This window comes from Eptesicus fuscus, chromosome 12 (genome assembly GCF_027574615.1).
Source record: "Eptesicus fuscus isolate TK198812 chromosome 12, DD_ASM_mEF_20220401, whole genome shotgun sequence".
Taxonomy (NCBI): domain Eukaryota; kingdom Metazoa; phylum Chordata; class Mammalia; order Chiroptera; family Vespertilionidae; genus Eptesicus; species Eptesicus fuscus.
Window position 1 is genome coordinate 86,684,170 of NC_072484.1, and position 24,645 is coordinate 86,708,814.

General features: G+C 45.4%; 1 protein-coding gene and 1 long non-coding RNA gene across 2 annotated transcripts in view; one reads left to right on the forward strand and one right to left on the reverse strand.

Moving 5' to 3' along the window:
• Nucleotides 1-9,541: 9,541 nt before the first annotated feature.
• On the forward strand, nt 9,542-14,309 carry LOC129150861 (uncharacterized). Its single transcript, XR_008557624.1, has 3 exons — nt 9,542-9,702; nt 11,566-11,636; nt 13,592-14,309. It is a non-coding gene; the product is annotated as an uncharacterized LOC129150861 (long non-coding RNA).
• A 2,990-nt stretch (nt 14,310-17,299) lies between these two features.
• The window catches only part of DTNA (dystrobrevin alpha), a 220,514-nt gene continuing 213,168 nt past the window's right edge, over nt 17,300-24,645 (reverse strand). The window contains exons 20-23 of the mRNA XM_054723821.1: nt 23,343-23,511; nt 19,839-19,971; nt 17,697-17,745; nt 17,300-17,471 (exon numbers count right to left, since the gene is read on the reverse strand). Coding sequence (XP_054579796.1) covers nt 17,728-17,745; nt 19,839-19,971; nt 23,343-23,511 — 320 coding nt within the window. The 3' untranslated portion in view covers nt 17,300-17,471; nt 17,697-17,727. The remainder of the gene's footprint in view (nt 17,472-17,696; nt 17,746-19,838; nt 19,972-23,342; nt 23,512-24,645) is intronic.

Genomic DNA, 24,645 nt, shown 5'->3' on the forward strand with positions numbered 1-24,645 from the left:
TAATACCTTACATAATAAAATAAACGTATCTATATTTCTAATAAAATAAATTTAATTACCAGAATGAAGTTCTAGTAGCAATAAGACGTATTATTTTCAGCAGTGGTACTAAGGCCTAGGGGAACATAATAAAAAAAACAAATCAGCCCAGCCAGCATGGCTCAGTCGTTGAGTGTCAACCTATGAACTAGGAGGTCAGGGTTCGATTCCCTGTCAGGGCACATGCCTGGGTTTGGGCTTAATCCTATGGGTCATGCAGGAGGCAGCCAATCAATGGTTCTCTCATATCATTGATGTTCCTCTCTCTCCCCCTCCCTCTCCCTCTGAAATGGATTATATATATATACACACACACACTGAGTGGCCAGATTATTATGATCTCTGAATGCATAATAATCTGGCCACTCAGTGTGTGTGTGTGTGTGTGTGTGTGTGTGTGTGTGTGTGTGAATTCTTGCATGGATAGGGTCTGGCCAGCTTGGCCATGGGCAGTTGGGCGGCCTACCTGCTGGTCGAACTCCTGGTTGAGGGGACAATTTGCATATTAGCCTTTTATTATATAGGATATACACTGAGTGGCCAGATTATTACGCATTCAGAGATCATAATAATCTGGCCACTCAGTGTATATTTTAAAAAAATTAAGTATAGGGCTTTAACCTTAATCTCACCTATCTATCCCTTTCTCTTATTACCAAAGTTTTTAACTTATGGTCCAGTATTGTAGCTGGATAAAGAAAGTGTGCTAGAATGGAGTAGGTTAGGTGATTATTATTCCTGCTTTACCTTGGTGCTCCTGGATTTTTATTAAATAGGGCAGTGGTCGGCAAACTGTGGCTTGCGAGCCAAATGCGGCTCTTTGGCCCCTGGAGTTTTTAGCAAAGGCCAGCTTAGGCGTATCCTAATTAAGTTGATAACAATGTATCTACCTATATAGTTTAAGTTTAAAAAATTTGGCTCTCAAAAGCAATTTTAATTGTTGTCTGTTGATATTTGGCTCTGTTGACTAATGAGTTTGCCAACCACTGAAATAGGGTATTTGAAACTTGAAATGAATCTGTTGAAGCTAACATTAACATCAGCACAGGCAATCACCCACAAACGAGAGACTGGAGCTGATAAGTACTCTGATGGCTCCCACTGTCCAGATGATGATGAGGATGGTGTTGGTACTACTAATGTCAGCTAGTATTTCTATGATACTTACTGTGTACCAATCAGTGGCCTAAGTCTTTTCTATATATTTATTCATTTAATTATTTAGTTTATAATTAGTGATGTAATCCCTAATTTCTACCTATTTTACTTCTACTTGTTGTGAATACCCACCTCATTTCACAACTCTGTGAAACCTTTCCCAACTCCTGCAGAAAAACTGTCGCTCCTTCTTTCTATCACTTGTTATATATCTTTATTAAAACATTATGTTGCAGTTATTTGTTGATGCATCTGGATCATCATATACTTTATAATGGCTGTTTCCTGTTCAATTTTATATTCCCAAAGCTTATACATTGTCTGTACCATCAATAAATGTATGATGAATGATCAAATGATTGAAATTGTATGAGAGCTTTTGTTTCTTGAGATCAAGAGAGAACTGCTGAATAAGAAACTGGGAAAAAATTCTTATAGTTGAAACATAAAAAGATTTTTATAGCTTTAGGATAACCCTAAAAATTTATTAAAATAATTCTAGGCTTTATCTTTAAAACAACTTTTAATCAGATGTCTTCTTTGGTCTGAATATTCAGATGTGACCCGAGGGGAGAAAGTGACAAGAGAGCATTTAGGAGATTTATTCTCAAGGAGGATTGTCCTTTGTGTGTAGAGAGTGCTATTTCAGACCCTTTGGGCACGTGGGTAGGAAATAGCCTAGAGCTCTTAACAAGGGTCTAAGGACCTAATTTTTTCATGATAAGCAGACATTGATCCTCTTAAGTAACTTAAAAGCAAGGCTGTAGAAGCTTAAACCCTAGTAGCAAAAATGTAAGTGCTCATTGGTGCTTCATTAGGATTAATAGTTTACATTATTATTTACTATTTAACCAGAAAGAAACAATTAATGCAACTGAAGGTTTTCTTTGGAAGTTAAAGCCTTCCCTTGAGTCCAATGGGTGGAGGGGTTTTAAAACAGGAAGAGCCTGGATCTCTGAATCACCAGGAAAGCTGTCAGATGACCAGGCATAGCTGCATTGAACTGTCCAATGAGCAAGAAACAACTTTTTATCACCAATGGAATGTTGATGTTTGTCACACAGCCAGTGCTGGGAATATTAAATGTCTTGCACAGTATCCAATAGTAAGTTGGGTGATGACTGAACCCAGATCTCTTAACTCCTTGTTAAGTGTTCGGATGGTCTCTAATGTATATAAGGTACCGTGGGAGCTGGGAACAGACAATGCATTTTACAGAAAACTCTGAAAGTAGGTAAGTAAACATTACACCAAATTCTCATTTAAAAAATAATGTTTTAGATTTTGAAATAGGTCAAGTTAATACAGCCATATTCGGTTTCTTATATATCTTTGATTTATTGAGAAATAGTCTCTTTAGCTGTATAATATCATATTTTTGTGGAATACAAAACTGAAATGCGCTTCTAACAGTGAATCACCAACAATGTGCATAACATTTTATCCCAGATGGCTCTTTCTTTCGCCAGTTTTATGTGGAAATCAATAGCTTGTCTGAAAGAATGCCTAAATGCTCCTCCCAGGTCAAAGTTCTCCTTCCGTAACAAAACGCTCACGTGTTTTTCTCTAAGAGGAGATCTGCATCGTAAGGCTAGAATCATTCTAGATGGAAGTATAATTAGCCTTTTCAGAACCCCCCCCCCCCCCCGCAAAAACAAAGAAACTCCATTCTAACAAAAGTATTAGATTTCATTATTTATGGGCTGGTAATCTTATTTATGGATAATGATCAAGAATTTATTGTTACCAGGCTTTCGAGCAGTATTATTTTGGTTAGTACAATTTCTAGTAGTTTCTTTTTAAATAATTACCAGTCGCTGGAGAAAATGATGCCAAAAGTAGCTTGTCAGTTTTAAAAATACTTTCCGTGTTGGCCACTCTCTGTCCCTATCAACACTTGGCAGCTCTCGTGCACACAGCAGAGAACCATTACTATTTTGAACCTGATTCTAGGAAATGAAGTTGGAGATTTTCCTTTTAACGTGAAAACCTCTCAGCTGGTTTTCCAGGGTAAATGTGGTGACTTGGGAGCTCTCCACAGTAAAGAGAATGGGGGACTGGGGGAGTGGGGAGGTGCGGAGGGGGCACAGAGTGCAGCAAAGGGCAAATGCAGTGCCCTGTGACATCTTCAAGATACATGCTGGTGGTTCCTCCTCAACCCCTTACTTTTCTGTGGGTATAGGTTCTTTTAAGTGCAAAACCATATCTTCTCTTAGTTGTATGAGGCATACAGAAGGGTCATGATGATGAGCAGTATGTAACCCCTTCCCCGCAGGGGTTGGGGAGACTGAGGCAGAGCCTGTTGGGCCCTGGTGTGTGTGGGTGTCTGTGAGGTTAGAAAGGAAAGCATGGAGTGCAGGGGAGTTTGTTGGGACTGGAGGGACAGGCCAAGTCAGAAAGGGTCCAGGAACATTTAGGTTCAAAAACCTGAAAAGAGTCAGAATGAAGCTAAGATCAAAGACGGGCACTGGAGTTAACTATGAAATCCAGTGCTCAGGAGGAGGACACAGTATAAGCAGAGCAAAATTGAGACAAGTAAGCCATTGCTCAATGACCAACGTTAGCTTGCCTTTGAACACAATGAAATCTGAGGAATCCTAGCTCGTGGTTGTGATTGAGGGGCTGTTTTCTTTTGTTCAGAAAATACTGTCTGGGGAACACTAAATGGAGAACCTCTGAAATGTACACAGAAGAATGTGGCTGTTGATGAAGCTTCTGGTCCACAGTTCATTGGGTTCATGTAGAAACTTCAGCTCTATTCTAATTCCTCCAGATTCAGAGTTCAGCTTGGGTTTGCATAGCAATAGCAGAGAATGTATGGGCAAATAATTTGTATCTTTTAATACCATCAGCTTCTATTTCCTCTCTTTGTTTTCATGAACTTTAAGTATGGATATTAAAAACTTCCGATAGTAAATGATTTCCATAACGAAATCCTTCATTTAAAGATGCAGTGAACCAAGTTTTAGTCACACAGAATGCTTTAAATTTTTTTCAATGTAATTTTGATGTATAGAATTCTTTGTATTTGTAAAATGAATTATTATAATTCTACCACAAATGCTGAAAGAAGTGGTGGGATTATAAAGAATGTCTTCTTTAGACTGCATTTTGCTTCTTTACAGCTAGTGAAAATTGAGTTGGAAATAGCTATTGCTATGAAAGGGACAAATATGTTCCATTGACACAAGTTATGAATGTCTATAACTAACCTTGCTTAGAACAAGGTTAGTTGCTAAATGTCATATTAATTTTTTTAGTTATCCTTCACAATATACTTGAGAGTGGACAGCATTATTGTTTCTTATACATTAAATGTTAGACTACTTTATCAAGTTTACCAGGGCTAATAGTATAAATAAGATAGAAAAAAATCTTGTTCCTAATATAAATAAGTGAATAAATAAGTAAATAAACAGTATGCTGAGAATACCTTCTTCAAAAATTATTTTTGAAGAAGGTATTCTCAGCATACAGTTTATTTACTTGACTAGGTAAGGACCTATAGTTTGGCAAAAATAGCTGTCTGAACTTGAAGAAAAATAATGTACTCTTTTTTTTTTTTATTGATTTTTACAGGGAGGAAGGGAGAGGGATAGAGAGCTAGAAACGTCGATGAGAGAGAAACATCGACCAGCTGCCTCCTGCACAACCCGCACTGGGGATGTGCCCGCAACCAATGTACATGCCCTTGACCGGAATCGAACCCGGGACCTTCCAGTCCGCAGGCCGATGCTCTATCCACTGAGCCAAACCAGTTTTGGCAAAATAATGTACTCTTTATCAAGCCTCAATAAGGCAACACTATGTCCACACCACCAGGTGGTTTATAAGCATTGTATTATTTTTATTCCTGTGACTCATGTAGCATACTTCACCTAAGTGAACATTAGGTTCATAATAAGGAGACTTGAGCTTGAATCACAATGAACTAATGAAGTAGGTAAATCCCCACTTCCTGAACTGAATCCACTTCAGAGTGCACCATTAAGCTACTGTTACCCAACCAACTGAGCACACACCTCATCAAACTGCCCTGGGCTTGGTCTGCAAACTGAAAGTGTCATATACCACTCCTCTAGCTTTAATAAACAAATGCTTCCACAGACATGGGCCAGGATGGGAGGGGTGGCTTGCTCTCAAACCCAAAGGGGACACAGGTCTTGCCTGCAGAATGAACTGGGTTGGGGTGCGGCAAAGAAGGCTCTGCTCTGAGTCCTGGTGTTCTGGCTCAGAAACACTAAGGCCATTGTCTTTAGAGGCAACAAAAGGGGTTGTTGAAGAAACCAAGCCTTAATAGAAAGCCAAAAATCTGTGCTTGTCATTTTCTGTTTATTTGGCATTCAAGGATGGCAGTCATTCTCAGCTCTTGCCGCTGTTTATACTTAAAGGAAGCCCCATATCCATGGAATGGAAGCCAGCTCTCAATATCTCACTCTTAAAAAAACACCAAAAACAAAAAACCCCTCTATCATTTCTATTCATTTCCTTGTGTTCCTGTTTGGGGCTGGTGAGTGGCAGGTCAGCAGGCTCCATAACATCAGAGCCTGCTAACCCTCCTCAGTTCTTTCATAATGAGATACACATTTGCATTTACTTGGAGGAGGGGGACAACATTCCTATGACACTGAGTCAGATTTTCCTGTGCTATCATATTGTGTGTGTGTGTGTGTGTGTGTGTGTGTGTGGTTTTAGTTGGGCAGTTACTAATTGCAAGAGGAGGGGAAGTGTAATCCTTGTGCAGTTTGTTTCAGCTTCTTGGTTAACAGTGACATTGGGCCTCTGTTTTATGGGAAAGAAGGCTAACCTAATCTTGAATGTTAGAGGAAACTGCTGCAATTCTGTAACCTTTACCCTGTTTAATTGAATGAGAACTGGAAGGGAGGGTGACGGAGTGGTGCTGGTCATTTGGCAATGGGCAAGGGTCACCACCATGTTAATTGGTATCTACAGAGCAGACCCATTTTTCTATGGTGATCAATGTAAGAATAGTGTCATTCATTGAAATGAACCAATGCCTTTGACTTCTTAGAAGACATGAAAGGGAACTGATCACAGTAAGTTGGCTGAACATTAACTAAGATAAATCACTTGAACTGATGTGTGTGACATCAATACCTTATATTTGAATGGTGAATTATATGTTTTTCATTCATATTGCTATAAATTATTTTTATGGCTATAGTAATTTATATTTCATTATATCATTTTATGTGATCATCACAATGATTCTGTAAAGAACGTAAAATAGGTATTCAGCCCTAGCCGGTTTTGCTCAGTGGATAGAGCGTCAGCCTGTGGACTGACGGGTCCCAGGTTCAATTCTGGTCAAGGGCATGTGCCCGGTTGTGGGCTCGATCCTCAATAGGGGAGGGGTGTGTGTGTGTGCAGGAGGCAGCCAATCAATGACTCTCACTCATCATTGATGTTTCTATCTCTCTCCCTCTCTGAAATCAATAAAAATATATTAAGAAAAAATAAAATAGGCATTCGTACTCTCAATGAGAAGTTTGTTGAGAATGAGAAGTTAAGTGATTTGCCTAAGGTCAAATAAACCAGCCTACCACCCAGATAGATCTCTGGATTTGTAGAGCCACATTATTTTACAGGGTATCATCTGACTTCATGACATGTTGATGGATAGTCAACACATAATGATTTAACAACTTAAATACATGAAAATAATTACATGTCACCCCATAAAAAAATCTCTAAGGCACATCCTCGTTTTTCAACTCCCCTAGTTCTGACCTGGGAAAAGAACAAATGCTGAAAGAGAGTCGTTACTGCTTTCTGGGCACCCACACAATGACACGGGGTGCCCTCCCCCCCCCCCCCCCCCCCCCCGCCGCAGCCTGCAGCCCCCCTCCTTTTTCTGGCCATTGAAACTGATTTTCACTGAAGCCTTTCACTTAATTCTGGTTCGAATTAATTTAGGACAAAGTCTCTCTTATCCATCAACTCTTAACTTCAAAGGAGTTGCCTTTCCTTAAACCATTGTTTCGTAGGTTATAACCAAACCCAAATGCCATCTCCTTCTATCCATCTTTAAAATGTCCACAATGAATCATCTCAGTCAAACGTGGTTGTTGGAGCTGCTAACCAAGGTAAACCACTCACAATCTTTTCTTAATCAAATTTCTCAAGACCCGGACGAAAGCTGATGAACAAAAGTAGCTACGGGAGCCTACAAGCATTCCAACCGGACACCCAGATGTCTGAAGTACAACCGCTCTGTGAGTAATGTGGGCCTCCTTGGTCAGTAAGGAAGGCAGCTGGCGGCTCCTGCACCTCAGAAAGAGGGTGAGCAACATGACCGGAGACGCTTCTCTTTTTGAATTTTATTTTATTTTCCCAAACATCGCTGCAAATGGCACATTTTGTGGAATGTTGACTATAAATATTTAAGAGTCTCAGGAAAACTCGAGTTCTGAGCACATCCTGCTTCCAACCTTCTGCGTGTTTTCCAGTGAGAATGGATAGTGATCCACTCAAACGCTGGCGTGTGCGGATTTAGGCGGGGCTGCCCTGGAGGCGGGAATGCCAGGGCTGGGGCTAACCAGACGGCAATCTTTGCGCCTGGCAGTCTGACATCACTGCGAACTCTGCCAACATTCCTTTGGAAGCAGATGTTCTTAGAGGGGGAATGGTAATCGTTTATCCTCTTACATTTGTTCCGTAAATGCCGACGCGTAGGGAAGACAAGATTTAGGTGATGGCTGCAGACGATTCCCTAGGGATGCACCTTTTTAGAATAAACATGATGATTTCACAGTATTTCCCCCCCGCTCTCTCCCAGCATTTCTCATGTTTTAATTCAAACTCTCCCCAGATACTTACAGTCGGGAAGGAGTCGTCACATATTTGCCCCCACCCCCATCCTGGGCTAATCTGTGGGTAACTTACAGATCCTACTAATAGTTTCTAATCCCTGGGTCTAGCATCCAAACGTAACCTTAAAGCCCTCTTCCTTGTGTTTGCAAATTACCTCTGTCAGCCAGAAAAAGCAGAATTCAAACATAAAACTCCAAAAGGGCCACGTTTGTTGATGACTTATAAACAAGGAAAACTGGGGGTCCCATGTCAGCACTGCGGTTACAATGGCCTTGGGTTACTATAATGAATGGGTGCCAGCCAGCCAGCCAGCCAGCCAGCCTGTCAGTCAATCACTCAGGCAGTCTGTCCGTCAGCCAGTCAGCCTGTCAGTCGGTCTGTCAGTCTGTCATCCAGCCAGCCAGCCAGTCAGTCAGCCTGTCAATCACCCAGTCAGCCTGTCAATCACCCAGTCAGCCAGCCCGTCAGCCAGCCTGTCAATCACTCAGGCAGTCTGTCCGTCAGCCAGTCACTCAGTCGGCCAGTCAGCCTGTCAGTCCCTCAGTCCCTTTGTCAGCCTGTCAGTCATCAGTCAGCCAGCCTGTCAGTCATCACTCAGTCAGTCAGCCTGTCAGTCAGTCAGCCAGTCAGGTCCCCTCCCCACCCCGCTGCGGGCCGCACAGGACCCAGCCCTGCCAGGGCTCCCGGCGCGCCCCCTTACCGACTGGACACTCCAGGGGTGACCGAGAGGTCGCTGGGAAGCGGAAAGGACGCTTCTCGCCGCGGGCCCGTGAGGGCAGACCTGGAGCGCCCGGGCACGCAGACAGCCACTCTCACTGCGGCCTCGGCCTCAGCACCGCGGGGGGCCTCGCTCCTGACCACCTCTCGCGAGACCGCCCGGAGGCAGCGAGACCTCAGGGAGCAGAGCGGTTGGCCGGGGCCTGGCGGGGAAGGGGGGGGGGACACCCCGGCACGTGGGCGGCCTCTCGCGTCTGAGTGTGGGGCGTAGAGGGGAGGGGACGCCCCCTTGGGAGAGGGAAGTCAGCTGCCCGCCATGGCCGTTTGGCCCAGGGCCCGGCGTGGCTCCCGGTGCCCTGTGAGGGGGTGGCGGCCCGAGGACGTGTCCTCCCCTTACACAGCGGGCCGTGCCCGGCTGTCCCCTCCGGCCTTTTCTACGTGTGCCAGGGCCGGGGCGGTGGGCGTGAACGTCACACACACACACACACACACACACACACACACACATAACACACACATAACACACATACACACACACATAACACACACATAACACACACATAACACACATAACACACACATAACACACACATAACACACACACACATAACACACACATATATAACACACACATATAACACACATACATAACACACACATAACACACACATAACACACACACATAACACACACACACACACACACGCACGCACGCATGGCAGGTGCTCACACGCCGGAAGGAGCCGCGGCGCTTCTGGGTGGTTTGTTGGACGTGGTCTGACATGGTCTGACATGGTCTGACATGGTCTGACATGGTCTGCTGGGCGCTGGGAAAGCTCATCTCCTCCGCCTGCTTCCTCTTCCTCTAGGAGCTGCCGTTTCCTCCGTGTTTGGTCTCCATCCCTCAGGGGAAGGCCTTTCTCCATGTCCGGTGGCGCTTGGTCATCTGCGCAGGTGAGAGGATGGCGGTCCAGTGGCTGACGGTGGCCTGAGCGTCTGGGCTTTGCTGCGGGGGGCGGTGGCTGGCCCGGGCCGTGTTTTTAGGCTTTTTTTGGGGTGGGGGGAGGTAGTCAGGTTCTGCAGAGAGGGCTGATGGATCTTGTATCTGAGGAGGCAGTGCCCAGGGTTGTGTGTGCGCCTGGGGAAAGCCAGCGGGAGGGTCTCAGCATAGAGCTGGGCAAAGGAACCCTCTTCATTGCCATTAAGGAGTTTATCCCACACACCAGGTGAGTGAGACTAGTGTGTGCAGAACAACTTCTGCCTGGAGTCCTAGAGGCACACCCGATCACACACCTTTTTCCCCACCCTCTTGACTTGCCTTTGCCAAGGGAAGCAAAAGGAAGTTTCTCTTTGAGGACTAGAGCTGGTCCAATTGGCCCTTCCCAGAGAGGCTTGTTTTTAAGCAAGAGCAGCCACAAAGAGACTTGCAGAAAGATGGAATGTCAGAGAAACCATTGACCCAGTGCCATTTGTGTTGCAACCGTTTTCTTGCTTGAGACTTTTCTGTAGTAGCCCCCAAGGGATGAAGGGATGAGGCACTGAGATGCAGCTAAAAGGAACTGACAGTCACCAACGGACACGCCCCTGTCCCTCACCCCCAAAGCGAAGGGGGTTGGTTATGTGTTTCGTCTAGTGGCGATATCAGGTCAGGATTTGCCCCTGTAATTGACACAGAGCCTCCTGGCTTCTCTCTCTGGGGCCTCTTGAGGGTTTACAGCATTTTCATGGACTTCAAATCAACCCCAGACTCCATGAGCACAGACTGGCAGCCCCACTCCAAGTCAGAGGTCCCCAAAATGCCATTCATGAAGTGCTGCAGCCAGACTCGGGCTCTGCTAATGGTTCTGTAAAGGAATTGGCTTCCTGAGCAAAGAAAACACACAACACTCCATTGCATGGGAATCAGAGGTTCTCGGAGGAAAAATGAGAATGTAGGGAGTGGCAACGCTCCGAGTGTCCGTCCCTTCCTTGGACTCTTGTGTCTTGTTGCTGTCACCATATTGATGACCATATCAGTGCTCATTCTCCTTTCTCACTAGCTCTAGCACGAACAAAACAAAAGCCACCAACTCACTTATTCACCCACTCAACAAGTAATTGTTAAGCGTGTAATATTTGCTAACTACCTGATTAGATGCTGCAAATTCAAAGGATCAAGAGAAGTAATATAAAGTAATATAAAGTGCATATCTCATAACAATGTCTGATATAAAGTAAGCATATGTTAGCTATTAGCATCGCAAACCCACCTCCATATTGACTATAACAAGGCTTTCCATTAAAAAAAATCATAGCCCCAAAGGTGAGATATTTTGCCTGGGATGCTTAATACTCAATCGATAGGTCCTGCTTCACACTGCAAGAAATGACTTGCCTTTTTCCTTTGAACAGACTGACTTCATGTTACTTTAGGAAAGATTCATTGAAACAAAGGAATAACATACCCAAGATATAGTGTTTTTAAAAACATTTTTTAATGAAGAAATAATTCCATTCCAAAATATAGACACACAATTAAATAGTTTAATCACTTCAAAATATAACATGTCCCCAGTAGGTTCCAACACACACACACACACACACACACACACACACACACACAACACAAAACAAAACAATACTTAACAGCAATACAAAAAACCCATACAATAGTAGTTTTGTTACAATACCAATGAATATCATGAAATCTTTAGGGTCTCTGTATTGGTTACTTCAAATTGTGTCAAATTACAGTAGTCTTAATTAAAAATGTCTTACAGTTAATTAGCCTCAAGATATGACGCTTCTGATTTTATTTTTCTCTTTTTGGTTCAAAAGTAAAAATGCCCTTTCTTCTGAGGACACAGTGGAGTTCTTGTTTGTGGCTCCTTGCGTGGAATCGAACCAAGGTGATTGCAGCAACTAAAAGTTGCCGTATTTACAATGTTTATCTACAGTGAACAGCCAAGAACTAATAAGGGTGGACAAAGATGATCAAAATAAAGGCGGACATCAGTGCTAAATTATGATGCAACAGTTTGGCTCATGCATATAAGAAAATACATAGTATATCACAACAAAGGCCACACTCTTATGCAATTAAGTTCACATTACTACTTACAAATGAACCTTCCCTGCCTTATCATTCGAGAATCCATTTTTCACAATCTCCAGCACATCTCCCTCTGACCAACCAAACTTACCCCGACTTCCGTCCTGACCAACCACAACTGATTCCTGAATCCCATACAGTAGACTTCACCCTCCTCCCTCCCTCCATGAACATGGCGCTGTGGAGGAGGGTTGGCTGTGTTAGACCAGTGCTCATATAGGCCATCATCTCTGATGGAGATGGATGTGCAATTCATGTGGAACAAGAAACACCCCCGCAAGATATAATTGTATCTGATGCGCAGGACAGGTAAAACCTGCTGGGTTTGCTCTCAGAACAGGCCCCAAAAGTAAATTTGGAGAACCAAGGAGAGAAACCCACCAAACACCACGAAAAACCAAAACAACACACGCCATTTTGTCTCGATTACAGGACAGGGGTGCTTGAGTCTGGTCTCAGTGCTGACGCGGAGCTAAGAGAAAGAAAAGGTGGCTGGTTAGTCAGGAATTGGCCATGGGCAGCAGTTTCCAGAGTCCTTGCAATGGCTTTGTACGATGGGATCAACACCCGCGTGATGGAGTTGGCAATGAAAACTACGACAAGGGGGATGATTATCAGCAAGAGAGTTCAAACCCTAGACAAACATTCTCATGTAGAAACACAAAGGGACAACAGATGCCAGCTCAGTCCAGTCGGTGGCTGCCGGCCACCCGCAGGGTCACAGTTCGGAGTTCAAGAACTACCTGGCTGTGATTGAGAGCTGACGGCAATGCAGGTAGCTGGGATGTAGTGGTTTTAAGTACTGAGTGTGAGGCAGCAGGGACCACCTGCTCCATCTAGGAGGTACGGCTTCACAGAAGATGGGCAGTGGAGAGGAGATGAACGTGAAGAGACATGGACAAAACCCGCCATGAAACCCACCTGTGCAAAGAAATCTGAGAACTGTGCAGTGGTGCCACGTTGGCGTCAGACTGGTTCTCTGGAAGGAGGTCTGATCAAGCCCATCAGGAGCTAGAACGGGCTCCTTACTGATGTCAACCCAGAGCTTTACTATCCCCAAGGCAAGTGATGCTGTTCTAAAGGGCAGCCAAGGACATGGCTTCTGACCAAACGCAGAGATGGGGCCATCTCAGGGCGCCCTGGAGAGGGCGCAGGAAGACGGCAGGATGTCCGTTCTCAGCTGGGCACCCACCAACCACCGGCCGTGTGGGGTGGGAGGAGGTTTCTGCCAGCTCGGGAAGCAAATCAAACTGCTGAAGCTTTAAGGTGGACACAGCACCCCCCTTGTTCATTCTGAATCAGGCCTCTGCAGAGACTGTTACACAGCTTTACCCTACAGCAGTGGTTCTCAGCCTTCAGTGTGCATCAGCGTGACCTGCGTGCTTCAAGAAACACAGATTGCGGGGCCCGACGCCCAGAGTTTCTGATTCGATAGGCCTGGGTTCGGGCCCAAGAATTTGCATTTCTAAATAAATTCCCAGGTGATGCTGATGCGTTCCGGCCCAGGGAACACACTTTGAGAACCACTGTTCTAAAATGATGTTCTCTTCTTTCTTTGAAAGGAGGGCAGGGATTCCAGAGAAGCTGCCGATTTAAGCACAATGGACCTAACATATTGCAGGATTTTTAATTTCATCCAGTCTTGAAAAAGATGGGTTATTTTTCCCAAATTTCCCAAGAATCCCTAAGGGAGGTTGTTAGTGCTCCTCATAAAGGACCATCGACAGTCTTTCGTTCTCCCTTCTTTGACAGCTCTTTTGCACACCAGCTCTTCCCTGAGTGCAAAACCCCAACGCCACGAGAAGAGCCCGTTTCCTTTCACGTGACCACAGAAGGCTGCATGCAGAACACGGGCGCCAGCGAAGGCAGTACACATTCAGAAATGAAAGGAGCGAACGTTTTTGCAAGCGCACTTTAAGCCTGTACAGTGAGAGCGGAAGGCCTCCGGACAACCTGATGGGGGACCTGTGGGCGAGCGGTGCGGTGAGACATGCTCCCTAAAGCTACACCGAGAGGAACAAGCCATGGAAGAGCAGCGACCACTGCCGTCCGGGTGGGGGTCGTATGGCACCTGTGGTTTATAGACAGCTTTAGTAACGAGTATTTCAAAACATAGTTCACAGTTTTAAGAAGATCTGTGCTGATTTTAAAAACTAGATTCTATATAATTTGCACGTTGTCTTATTTTGAATATGATATCTATTTGGAAAAAAATATGTACACTAAATTCTATGGCTGATTCGCTAGAATAGCTTGAAAGAAAACAACCTCCAGTTGGAAAGAAGCCCCAGAGACTGGGTTACCCTGGCGTGTTTGGCTCCAGTCACTGCTCACAGGACGGGGAGACCCGGGCAGACAGGGCCGGCCCAGGCCCTCCGCGCCTGCACACTCAGGACCCAAGTCCTTCGGGGCCAATGAATAATTGGGAGCGGTTGTTTTGTCCCAATTACTGTGGGGGAAAAAATGTACATCGTTTAATAAACTGGTATGCTAAAATCTCAAAGAATTCAGAAATCAAATCCTAGCTATAAACAGTATTAATATTGTCATTGTAAACGGAACAGGTTCAATATCATGTGCAAATGATATTGAAAATGCTTGTGAATACTGCCGTCGTGAGTAACAGCAGCGTGGGTTTTCGGCCTGTGGTTCTGTTTTCTTTTTTTTTTTTTTTAACCAGGGATGAGCCATGTTATAGAAGATGTAGCTGATAAGTTAGCTTTGAACAGAAGTCTTTTTTTTTTTTTCCTTCTAACACACACACCTATGAACTACACATCTGAGAACGAAACATGAGCTGCACTACAGTCAGCAGAGCACGTCTGTAGGGGCGGGGGTGCCGGGCTGCTGCGTGGGGTGGCTCCTCTCCCAGGCGCTGCCGGGCTCCTTCTCCTCGGGGTGGGTGGTGGGCGCAGCGCTCCCCTTCGTCACCAGCGCTCATGTTACTCTCATCATCTGTCTGACTAGAGTTTGCCTGGGGATAAGGAATGTGTCATTTTTTTAAAGATGAAAACTGTTCTCTAAGTCAGGAAGCTTAGGACCCTCCCTTTCCCCGAGACACAACACGCACACACACACACACACACACGCACACACATGCACACGCACACACACATGCACACACACACACCCACACTCACCCTCTACTCCCTTCCTCTGATAACCGGGGATGAATGTCCCGGGTAGTGTGTGTCATGTGTTGCGCCTCCTGAAAGAGGACAAGAACCCTCCTGGTGAGTCCCCTGCTCGGGGGGCACCTGCGGCACCTGGGGGTTAGAGCCACGCACAGCTGTCCTTTGGACAAGGAGATGAGAGCACTGACTCACCAGCAGAATGCCCCGCTCATTTAAAAAAAAATCCACTTTTGATCTTCAAACCCCCAATTTCTGAAGCTAGGCTCTGGCTGGCCGAGGAGAGTGCAATACCCTGGGGCCAGAGGGATGGCAACGGACAATCCAAGGTCTGAGTGGGCCCCACGGAGTCGTGGTGAACCCCACGTTGAGTGCTAACCCTCGGGTATACATTTCTTCCCAAGTGGCCAGTTGAAAAGCAGTAAACCAGGTGTTCTGGCTTTTTGTGCTGATAAGTGCGTGCTCATCTTCAAACAGGCCTCAGGCTCTTTTTGAGCAGAGACTGGGTCTCCCCTGCCTCTGGCGTCCCACCGCGTGGCCTTTCCCCACGTAGGGCTCGGTCAGTGGAAGCCGAATGAACTTGGAGCTGATGAAGTCGGCTGCCTTTAGGACCCTTGGGTCAGAGGTGCCTATACTTTGGGATAATTTCTGGCCTTGCAGTACAGTCAGAAAGTCAAATAGATTTAAATACCACAAGCTGCTCCAGAATTCCAGCTGTCTTTCTAGGCTTCGTCCAGACAAGCTGCAGGGCTCTGTCAGGTTGTGAATGAGTTTTGCCTAAGGGGCTGATTAGTGACAGGCCGGCTCAGGTTAGCGTCCTGTGAATGCCATCTAGGTAGGCACAGGATGCATTCAATGGCAGAGGCCACAGCTGTTTTGTTTTTACTGCCAAGTTTGTGGCAAAGATAAAACATTGCCCGAGAACTTTCCAAGTACTGAAATATTTGGCTTTTAGGTACAAGAACCAAATGCCACTTTTTATCTGGGTTCACATCAAGGACAATTTATTAGGCTTTTAAAAATATATATTTTTCTAAGAAGTCACTACTGATGTTTAAATAACACGCAGAACAAAAATAATCAAACTGCCAGAGCCAAGCGAAGGAGACTGCTATTAAAGGAAAAAGCTTGCTCCTTGGGGACTAGCTTTGCTAAAACCGGAGCGGATATTTTCAGAAACCGCTCCTGAGAATTTTTTCACTGGAGCTGTACATGTATCAGGAGAGCAGAATGCAATGAGGTCAATGAGATCCTTCCATGCACACCGAAAGGGCCTCACAGACCCAAAAGAATATTCCACTGTAGCAATTATGCCATGATTTTTACTTGCTCGATCTTCACCCGAGGAGTGTTACAGGAGGTGTGTAGTGTGTGAGCTAGAAGGTACTCTTTCCTAATTGATGTCATTTTACAATTTAGCAGCCAGAGTTGAGTTTACTATCAACTACACTGCGGACTCACTGACTCACGGGAACCCATGGCTGGAAAAGACCGTATAACAGCAGGAGATAAGAGTCCTCAGGCCAGTGCAGCCAGATAACCGCGAGAGGAATTCACTTTGGTCTGTAATGAGGGGCATCTAAGTGGCCACTAGCTGGAGCCGGAGAAACCATCTAGACGGTGGGACAGTGGAGCTGAAGGTGTATGGAATCATTGCACACAGCTGAGACCCAGCCTCGTTTATAAAACGTAGAGGGAGCAAGCTGGTTCTGAGTCCCAGGGGTCCCCATACACCCTCATCATCGCTACAGCAGCTCCCATGAATCGCGTATAAGGCCCTGAGCACAGGGCCAGGCCCATAGGCGTGTGCTCATCCACGTTATAATGTGCCCACCACCGTTAAGATCTGTAAGACCGGACCTCAGTGAGGGAGTCTCCTCTCTGGTGTAGGTATTACCATGCATGTTGGGGAGAGGGAGTGGAGGCTCACAGAGGTCCCCTAATTTGTCTGAGGTTATGCTGCTAGGATTTGCTGCAGCTCCCACTTGAACTTGGGTAGATTAGGGTCCAGAGCCTAAGCTTCAGACCACCACCCTCCAGTGGTGCTGCCAGTCAAGTGCCGTTCTCTCTCCATTAAACATTCCCTGAGGATTTTCCACGTATGCAGGTAGGTGGGCAGGCCCTTGGGGGAAAGGGCCACATGCCATATCAGTGACTGCACCCGCCTGAATTCCACCAAGGGTTTGAACCAGCTATTCCAAACACAAAAGCCTGCAGAGGTTTTCCTCTGGGTCTTGCTGCTTTTATTTTTATTTTTATTTTGCCTTTGTTTCGGTTTTGCTTTCTCTTGTCTAGGACACCTCTCTGACGTGTTGGGCCCCAGGACAGCAAGACCAAGGAGCTGACCCGTCTCTGGAAGTGCTGAGTGAGCCTGGACCATTGAATCTTAAGGGATGGAGAGGCTCAGACTCAGGTGCTCTTAAGGACTGTGATGTGGCTACATGGCCACGGAAAACTTCGGGGGCATATCTGGTGTTGGAGAAGTTTCTGTGCCGTTTCCCCTAATGAATAGAGTTAGAAAGCCATCTCCCAAGGTCGTTTGCCAAGCCTCCCTGGGGTGTAGTGGGATGCCCCATAGACTGGGCTGGTTCCTTGACAAAAGCAGGGAAGGAGGATGTTTTATCACAGAGAAACGCCCAAGAGAGTGTGATTGTGAACTTAGGTTGCAAGTTGTGAGAACTGAGTGTACAGTGGCCACGTTTCCTCCTAAACGAGAGGGTACTTACTTGAGAGGAGAGTGATAAAAGGATATTGTATTCAACCTTGCAAGCTGACCTGCGGGTGACAAAGGACACAAACAAGAAAGGTGACATGTCAAGTCTGTGAAGCAGTCAGGCAGGTGAATTATTTTGTTGGAAGCCATGCACAAAGTCAGAGAAAGAGAGAGAGAGTCCAGTGAATGACAGCAGCATCTGAGCCACCAAACAACCATAATCTATAAACATCAGCTCACAGAGCCGTCAAGGAAAACCACCACAGCGTTCTCCAGGGCGTATGTCCTGAGTGGGGACACACGGCCTGTTAGAATCTCCTGGCCCCTTTCGTTGCCTTCCCCGTGCAGTCGCCAGGCATGGAAAGGAAAGGAGAGAGAGAAGCTTAAGATTGACCAGAGATGGCAAAAGCTCCAACTGGATCTCAAGCATGAACAGAATTTCCCTTCATCTTACTCAGACACCGTTAAATTCCTAATTCATTAAAACAACAACAACAAAAATCTAGTAAGTTATATGGAATGGCTGCCTCCCTTTAAAATAAAACCTAGAGCCCGGCCAGCATGGATCAGTGGTTGAGTGTCGACCTCTGAACCACGAGGTCAATGTTCGATTCCTGGTCAGGGCACATGCCCGGGTTGCGGGCTTGACCCCCAGTAGGGGGTGTGCAGGAGGCAGCCAATCAAGGACTCTCTTTCATCATTGATGTTTCTCTCTCTCTCACTCCCTCTCCCTTCCTCTCTGAAATTGATAATAAATAAATAAAAATAAATAAATAAATAAATAAATAAAATAAAACCTAGAAATTCGGTTACTGTTGCCACCCAAATCCGGGAACTGATATGAGCTCCAAGATGGAGGCCTACCAGGCGCCTCTAACCAGAGTATTGATGATTTAGCATGAACCAGAGTATTGATGATTTCACTGTCTCTCTCTCTCCCTCTAGGCAGGAGCGCTATGTGCGAACATCCCTCAGATTCCCAGACACCCCCTGGCAGCCTCGCCCAGGCTCATTTCCTCCTGTGGACGGGCCACGGAAATCACAAAGAAGGAGCCTTCTCCGTGGGTCTGGCCTGCAGGTGGCTTTGTGTCTGCACGCTGAAGCACGGCATTACATATCTAGTCACGGGTTTGGCTACTTTTTGTGTGACGAGACCCACATGCCACTCGCTCCTGAAATGTGGGTGAATGGAACATCCCAAAGAGGTCACACCTTTGCTTCCTGGTGTTGGGGTGGGGCTGAGGGCTCCAGCTGTCCTCTTGCTACATTCCTCTTGGGAAAATATTTAAAAACTTAATCTATAAACGTACGGGAAATAGAAGACACTTCGTTCTCTCTGCTGCTCTTTCACTAACGGGAGAGCCGCTGCTGACCTAAGGATGTGGAGAAAGTCCTCTGGCCATTGGACAGAAAGCCTGGCAGTGAAATAACCCGCTGGGGCCCGGGGAGCAGCGGGTCTGGCAGGCAAACACCCTGAGCTCCCTGAACCCCAAGAAAACAGGGTGAGCTACAGGGAAGGGAAACAGACCAGAAAGACCAACATGGCCGTGGCGCAGCCTCTGCGGGGAGAAGGCATCCCTCTAGGATGAGCTGCTGCACGAGTTACGTTCGGTGAACTCTCAGGTGGATGAATGCAGTCCAGTATATACGACAATCTGTCCATCCACACTCTGCGGATCCTGGGGCCTGCAGCACCCGCCCGCCCCAACATTCCTCGGCGAGGTTTGTCACTTGCCTACGACTTACATTTCCCATGAGGCAGGTGGTGAGGGAGGCTGGGACAATGAGGAGATATATTTATGCTTATTCAATTGCCTTGTGCCTTGATCTCTGTATCTCTTTCCCATCTACGAGAACAAGCATCTCTGCTGATGACCCAGGAGGGGGATGGACTGTTGTCACCAGCTTTCTGCTGTGTGACAAGACCCCCTTTCACTCTCCAGATCAGAAGTCATCACACAGGGTGAGTGATGGCTATAAGAAGTAGTTGGGATCTTTAGTATCTAGAATACACGGACTAAGGAGTATAGTCAGAATATTCCAGGAAGGGAGGGTGGGAGGAAGGAGAAGGCACTGGTTTTTCCTAGTTACGTAAAAGACCCGGCTACCTCGGGGCTGGGCGGAAGTGGGGGTGGTGTGGGCCCGGCCCCGGTACCTGGTAGGCCTCGTCCTGCAGCTTCTGTTTCAGGTACTCCTCCATCTGGAGCTCGTTCTCCAGCTGCCGGACCGAGTCATTCTCGTAGCTCTCCTCCTCGGGCCGCACATAGGGATCCCCATCTTCTGTGACCCTGGGAACGAACCACAGATGGGGCTTTGAAGCAAATATTTTTCTTTTAAAAAATATATACTTTATTGATTTTTTTACAGAGAGGAAGGGAGAGGGATAGAGAGTTAGAAACATCGATGAGAGAGAAACATCTATCAGCTGCCTCCTGCACGCCTCCTACTGGGGATGTGCCCGCAACCAAGGTACATGCCCTTGACCGGAAATGCACCTGGGAGCCTTGAGTCCGCAGGCTGACAGCTCTATCCACTGAGCCAAACCGGTTTCGGCTGGAGCAAATCTTAAAAGGAAAGTCTACGTGGAATTCATGTGTGAGCTGTAGCTTGGGGGGAACATTTTATTTGTCTTCCAATTCACTTCAATTCAGTGTCTTCTGTTATCGAACACAGAACTTAAAAAACACACACACCTTTGGAAATGTAGGGAAATATATGGTCAAGGCATTCTCATGCAGTTCTACGGCACTCTGGTGATCACCGGTCATCCATGTTTTTCTAGGGTTTACAGGCATGAGATGCCCTTTTGATGTCTGTCAGTCTTAGAAAAGGCAGGCTTATCTTTCAGGAGGAGATAGTTTTCCCAATATGGGGATTTAAAAAAAAATTATAAATGGAATCCAAGAACGCTTTCTCTAAGGAGAGTGAGCCCTCTAGTGAAATAAAGATGGAGGACATTGGTTCCTAATTTAACCCCCTCTGCGTTCCGCATGCCGGTAGGTGTGTACGCCCATGTGCTTTATTTTCATAGTGGGATCAAGTCTCAGAATATCAACCAATCAATGTCAGCAGGCGTAACACTCCAACCCACAGCTCTTGATCTCAAAGATGTATACCAGCTCTAAATGTAAGAAATCCCCTTAAATTGTCCAATTTCACTATGAAATAGATAAGAATGACCTCATTCACCAATGTGTGACTATCTCCATCTATACACCCCCCAAAATATATAAAGCTCTTAGAACAGAAATTTACTCCCTAAATTATATGAGTAAAATATTCTCAGGGTAAAACACAGTACATGTTTAGATAGTATAGATATTAAAACACCCCCTACAATGAAGAGTGGTCAAGGAGAAGTTTCTGGATTGGAATTTAAATGCCATGGCTAGTGTTTATTTATATCTGTACAACATGTTCTCATTATTTTTAGAGGTTTGGGCCCAGCATGAATAGGTCTGCGAGGCCTCTGTGAGCTTTCTCTCCCCAACTCCTGTGGCCAGAACCACCACAAGCATCTGGGGACAGTCGTGTGGGGTGGCTTTAGCTACAGTCTTGGATCTTAGGATCAGAATGAGAACATTTTAAGTAACCACCTTGTAAAAGCTTAATCTCAGAAAGTCAAATGGGTATGTGTTTACTAGACTAAAACTGATGCTAATGACGTCACCATTTTGAATAACAATGGTGAAAAACCTTTGTCAATAATTCTAAATGACAGAGGAAAGGACAAGAGAGCAAACTAAAATTAAAAGCAGCCCCGTTAAATGACGTTATAGCGGATTTGTTCTGCTCTCACGCTCGGCCTTTCCGCTGCTGGCTTCCCCAGCTGGCGTCCCCAGCATGTCTATTTATAATTCCCCATCGTGACTGGTCTTTCACTCCCTGCTTGGATCGGGAGCCAAAAATACCAGGAAGGCCCCCGTTTAGTTTCTTCTTTGGGTCTTTAAACAGCCGTTGATTTTTGTAGACGAGTCTGCAGTACTTTTCACCTGAAGCACCATCACCTTCTGGAGCTGTTTGGAATGGCGAGCAATTCCCCTTTCCGTCCTGTGGTGAACCTCTGCCCACGTTTATCACAAGCCCGGGAAGCCCGCTCTCCTAGAGGCCCCTACTCTTCCTGCCTTTGTTTCCCTCTTTCCCCTCCCACGCTGGGCTCTGCAGCTCTGGCCTGTGTCACCCTCGTTTCTCAGCTTCACCGAAAGTCTAGTGGGGACGTCACTGACTCTGCTGGCTTCTGTCAGGGCACAGAAGCCTAACTGGGTGAAAACCTTTGCAAAATGTCTTTCAAGGGTCAAATTTGTGCATATTCAACAAGTCAGCCACATTGGATTTCTTTATAATGAGGTTTTATACATTTACAGTCTCATGCCATATAACGAAGCTTTGGTCAAGGACCCACCGTATATATGATATATGATGGTGGTCCCATCTATATATATAAAAAAAGCCTAAGCGACCATTATGACCAGTTGACCAAATGACCGGTTGCTATGATGCACACTGACCACCAGGGGGCAGATGCTCAAAGCAGGAACTGCCCCTGGTGGTCAGTGCACTCCCACAGCCAACCTCATGTGGCTGGCCAACCTCCCATGGTCCCTCTCCTCAGCATTGGCCCCGATCAGCCCTGATTGCTGGCCAGGCCGAGGGACCCCTGGTGATGCATGAATTCGTGCACCGGGCCTCTAGTGAGATTATAATGGAACTGAAAATTTTTTATTGCATCCTGACATCATTGTTGTCATGTGTTTGTGGTGATGCTGGTGTAAGCTGACCTACTGCTCTGCCAGTTGTATGAAAATACAGCGCATACAATTAAGTACAGTACATTATACTTGATAATGATAACACATGGCTGTGTTACTGGTTTACGTATTTACTGTATGTTGTAGTGTTATTTTCTACTTATAAGAAGTTTTCTGGTAAACAGTATGCTGTGCTGTGGCGGCAGTGCCCCTAACATCTCCTGCTTCCTTTGTCTCCTGATTGCATCCATTTCTCTTGTGCTTGATGTAACCTGATGTTGTTTTCTACAGCAACACCCTGTAGAGGCTTGGGGCCTAGGAGTAATCGGCTGTACCATAGAGCCTAGGTGTGTAGTAGGCTGGATCACCTAGGCTTGTGTAAGCTCACTTTATGGTGTTTGTACAATGACTAAGTCGCTTAACAATGCATCTCTCAGAACATATCCCTGTTATTAAGTGGTGCGTGACTGTATATATTTCGATTCCTAGTGCTTATCTGATGCTGTTCATCCTGTTCTGAACAGAAGCCTCCAGCATCATTGGGTCCTCCAAGTGCACATACAGAAGATTCTGAAGATAAGATGACTAACCTCCTAAACTGGTCTGTGAGCCCTGGAAGGTTGGGAGTGATTTTAAAAAAAAATACTAGTTTGTATCAAACCAGCACAGTTCCTTGGGGGAGCCAGGCTCTCAATAAGCACTGGTTGTTCTGGTTACTGATCCTCTCTGGAAATTGTGAGGGGGGAGTCACAAGGCCGAATTCAAACGTAGCCCCTTTACCTCTTCTGTCAGAAAAGGAAGCGGCATCATCTCTTCTCAAAATAAAGAACAAAACAACCATGTTTTCATTTTCCGTTGCTCCCAACAGTGTCCTGCTACTGAGACAATACCCCCGAGCAGAAGATACTCACACATCGCTGCGCATGGCGCTTGGGGCAGCTCCACCGTGCGTGTACCCGGGTTTCCGGGCGTGGATTTGCGCTAGAAAAGCCTTTTCCGAGGTTGGCGATGGGACCAGGTCCTCAAACTGAGTCCTTGCAAACTCAGAATCCACATTACTCTCCGTTTCACTCCCCACCTCTATGAGGTACAATTGAAGAAATAGAGAATGACTTGTTAGAGTCTTTGTGATCAGCAGGTACAGGGCGAGGCTTAACATAAACCAACCTGCGCTGCATAAAGTATTAACCAGTTATTGTATGTAAGTCAAGTAAATGTTTATTTCAATTCCAACTGAGAATGGAAACTGAACATGAGTTACTGTAAAAGCATTTGGTATACAGCATTGTATTTTTAAAAAAAAAAATATCGGTAATGTTCTAAGGAATCTTTTGTCTTAATAAATTACAACTTCTGTTTTGCTCCTTTATAGTCTTCAGTAAAACTGCTACTTTTGCTTAATGTTATTTTAATGTAGGACATACAAACCCAAAGTATTACATTCACTTAATATTTCAGAGCATTACCTATAATAATAAAAGCATAATATGCTAATTAGACCAGACGACCTTCTGGACGAAGCTGGGGCTGCGAGGGAAGCCCGGGTCCCGGGTGCTTGCCGGGTGCCGGATGGAAGCGGGTGTCGGCAGCTGGGGGAAGGAAGGCCTACTCTTGCACGAATTTTGTGCATCGGGCCTCTAGTAAGAGTATAAACTAATAATACTTGAGACTTCTACAATAAGAATAACATTTTTAGTAATCTCCACGATATATTAACTACTGCCATTTTTATCCTATTTGGTAATCTTAATCTAAAATAGCAGCAACAATTTTCATTACTTTAATTCTTATTATAGAGATTTTAAGAAATTTAAATCCTAATTTTTTTAATATTTAAGTTTTATTTCTTATAGTTGTTGTAATCTCAACTACATGACAGTCAAATATCTTGCTATGTGTGCTTTAAGGAACAGATGAGATGCATTAGTAACTGGTAGGATAATTATTCAAATATTCATTATTTGAATCACATTTTTAAAGCTCTGTGTAGCATTATGAGGATAAAGAGACTCTCACAATTTTCTGCTATTTATATTCTGGGCAGATCTATCTTTAGAGATACTGCAAAGGGAAATTTCAGGTTAGCCTCATCCAAATAGCCATTCATTTCCAATGAACAGAGTCTAAATTAGTAAATAAAACACTTGGACCTTATGCATTCACTTCTGTGTCTTGTCACATTGGATCATGAGAGATGTTAACAGTGACTCTCTT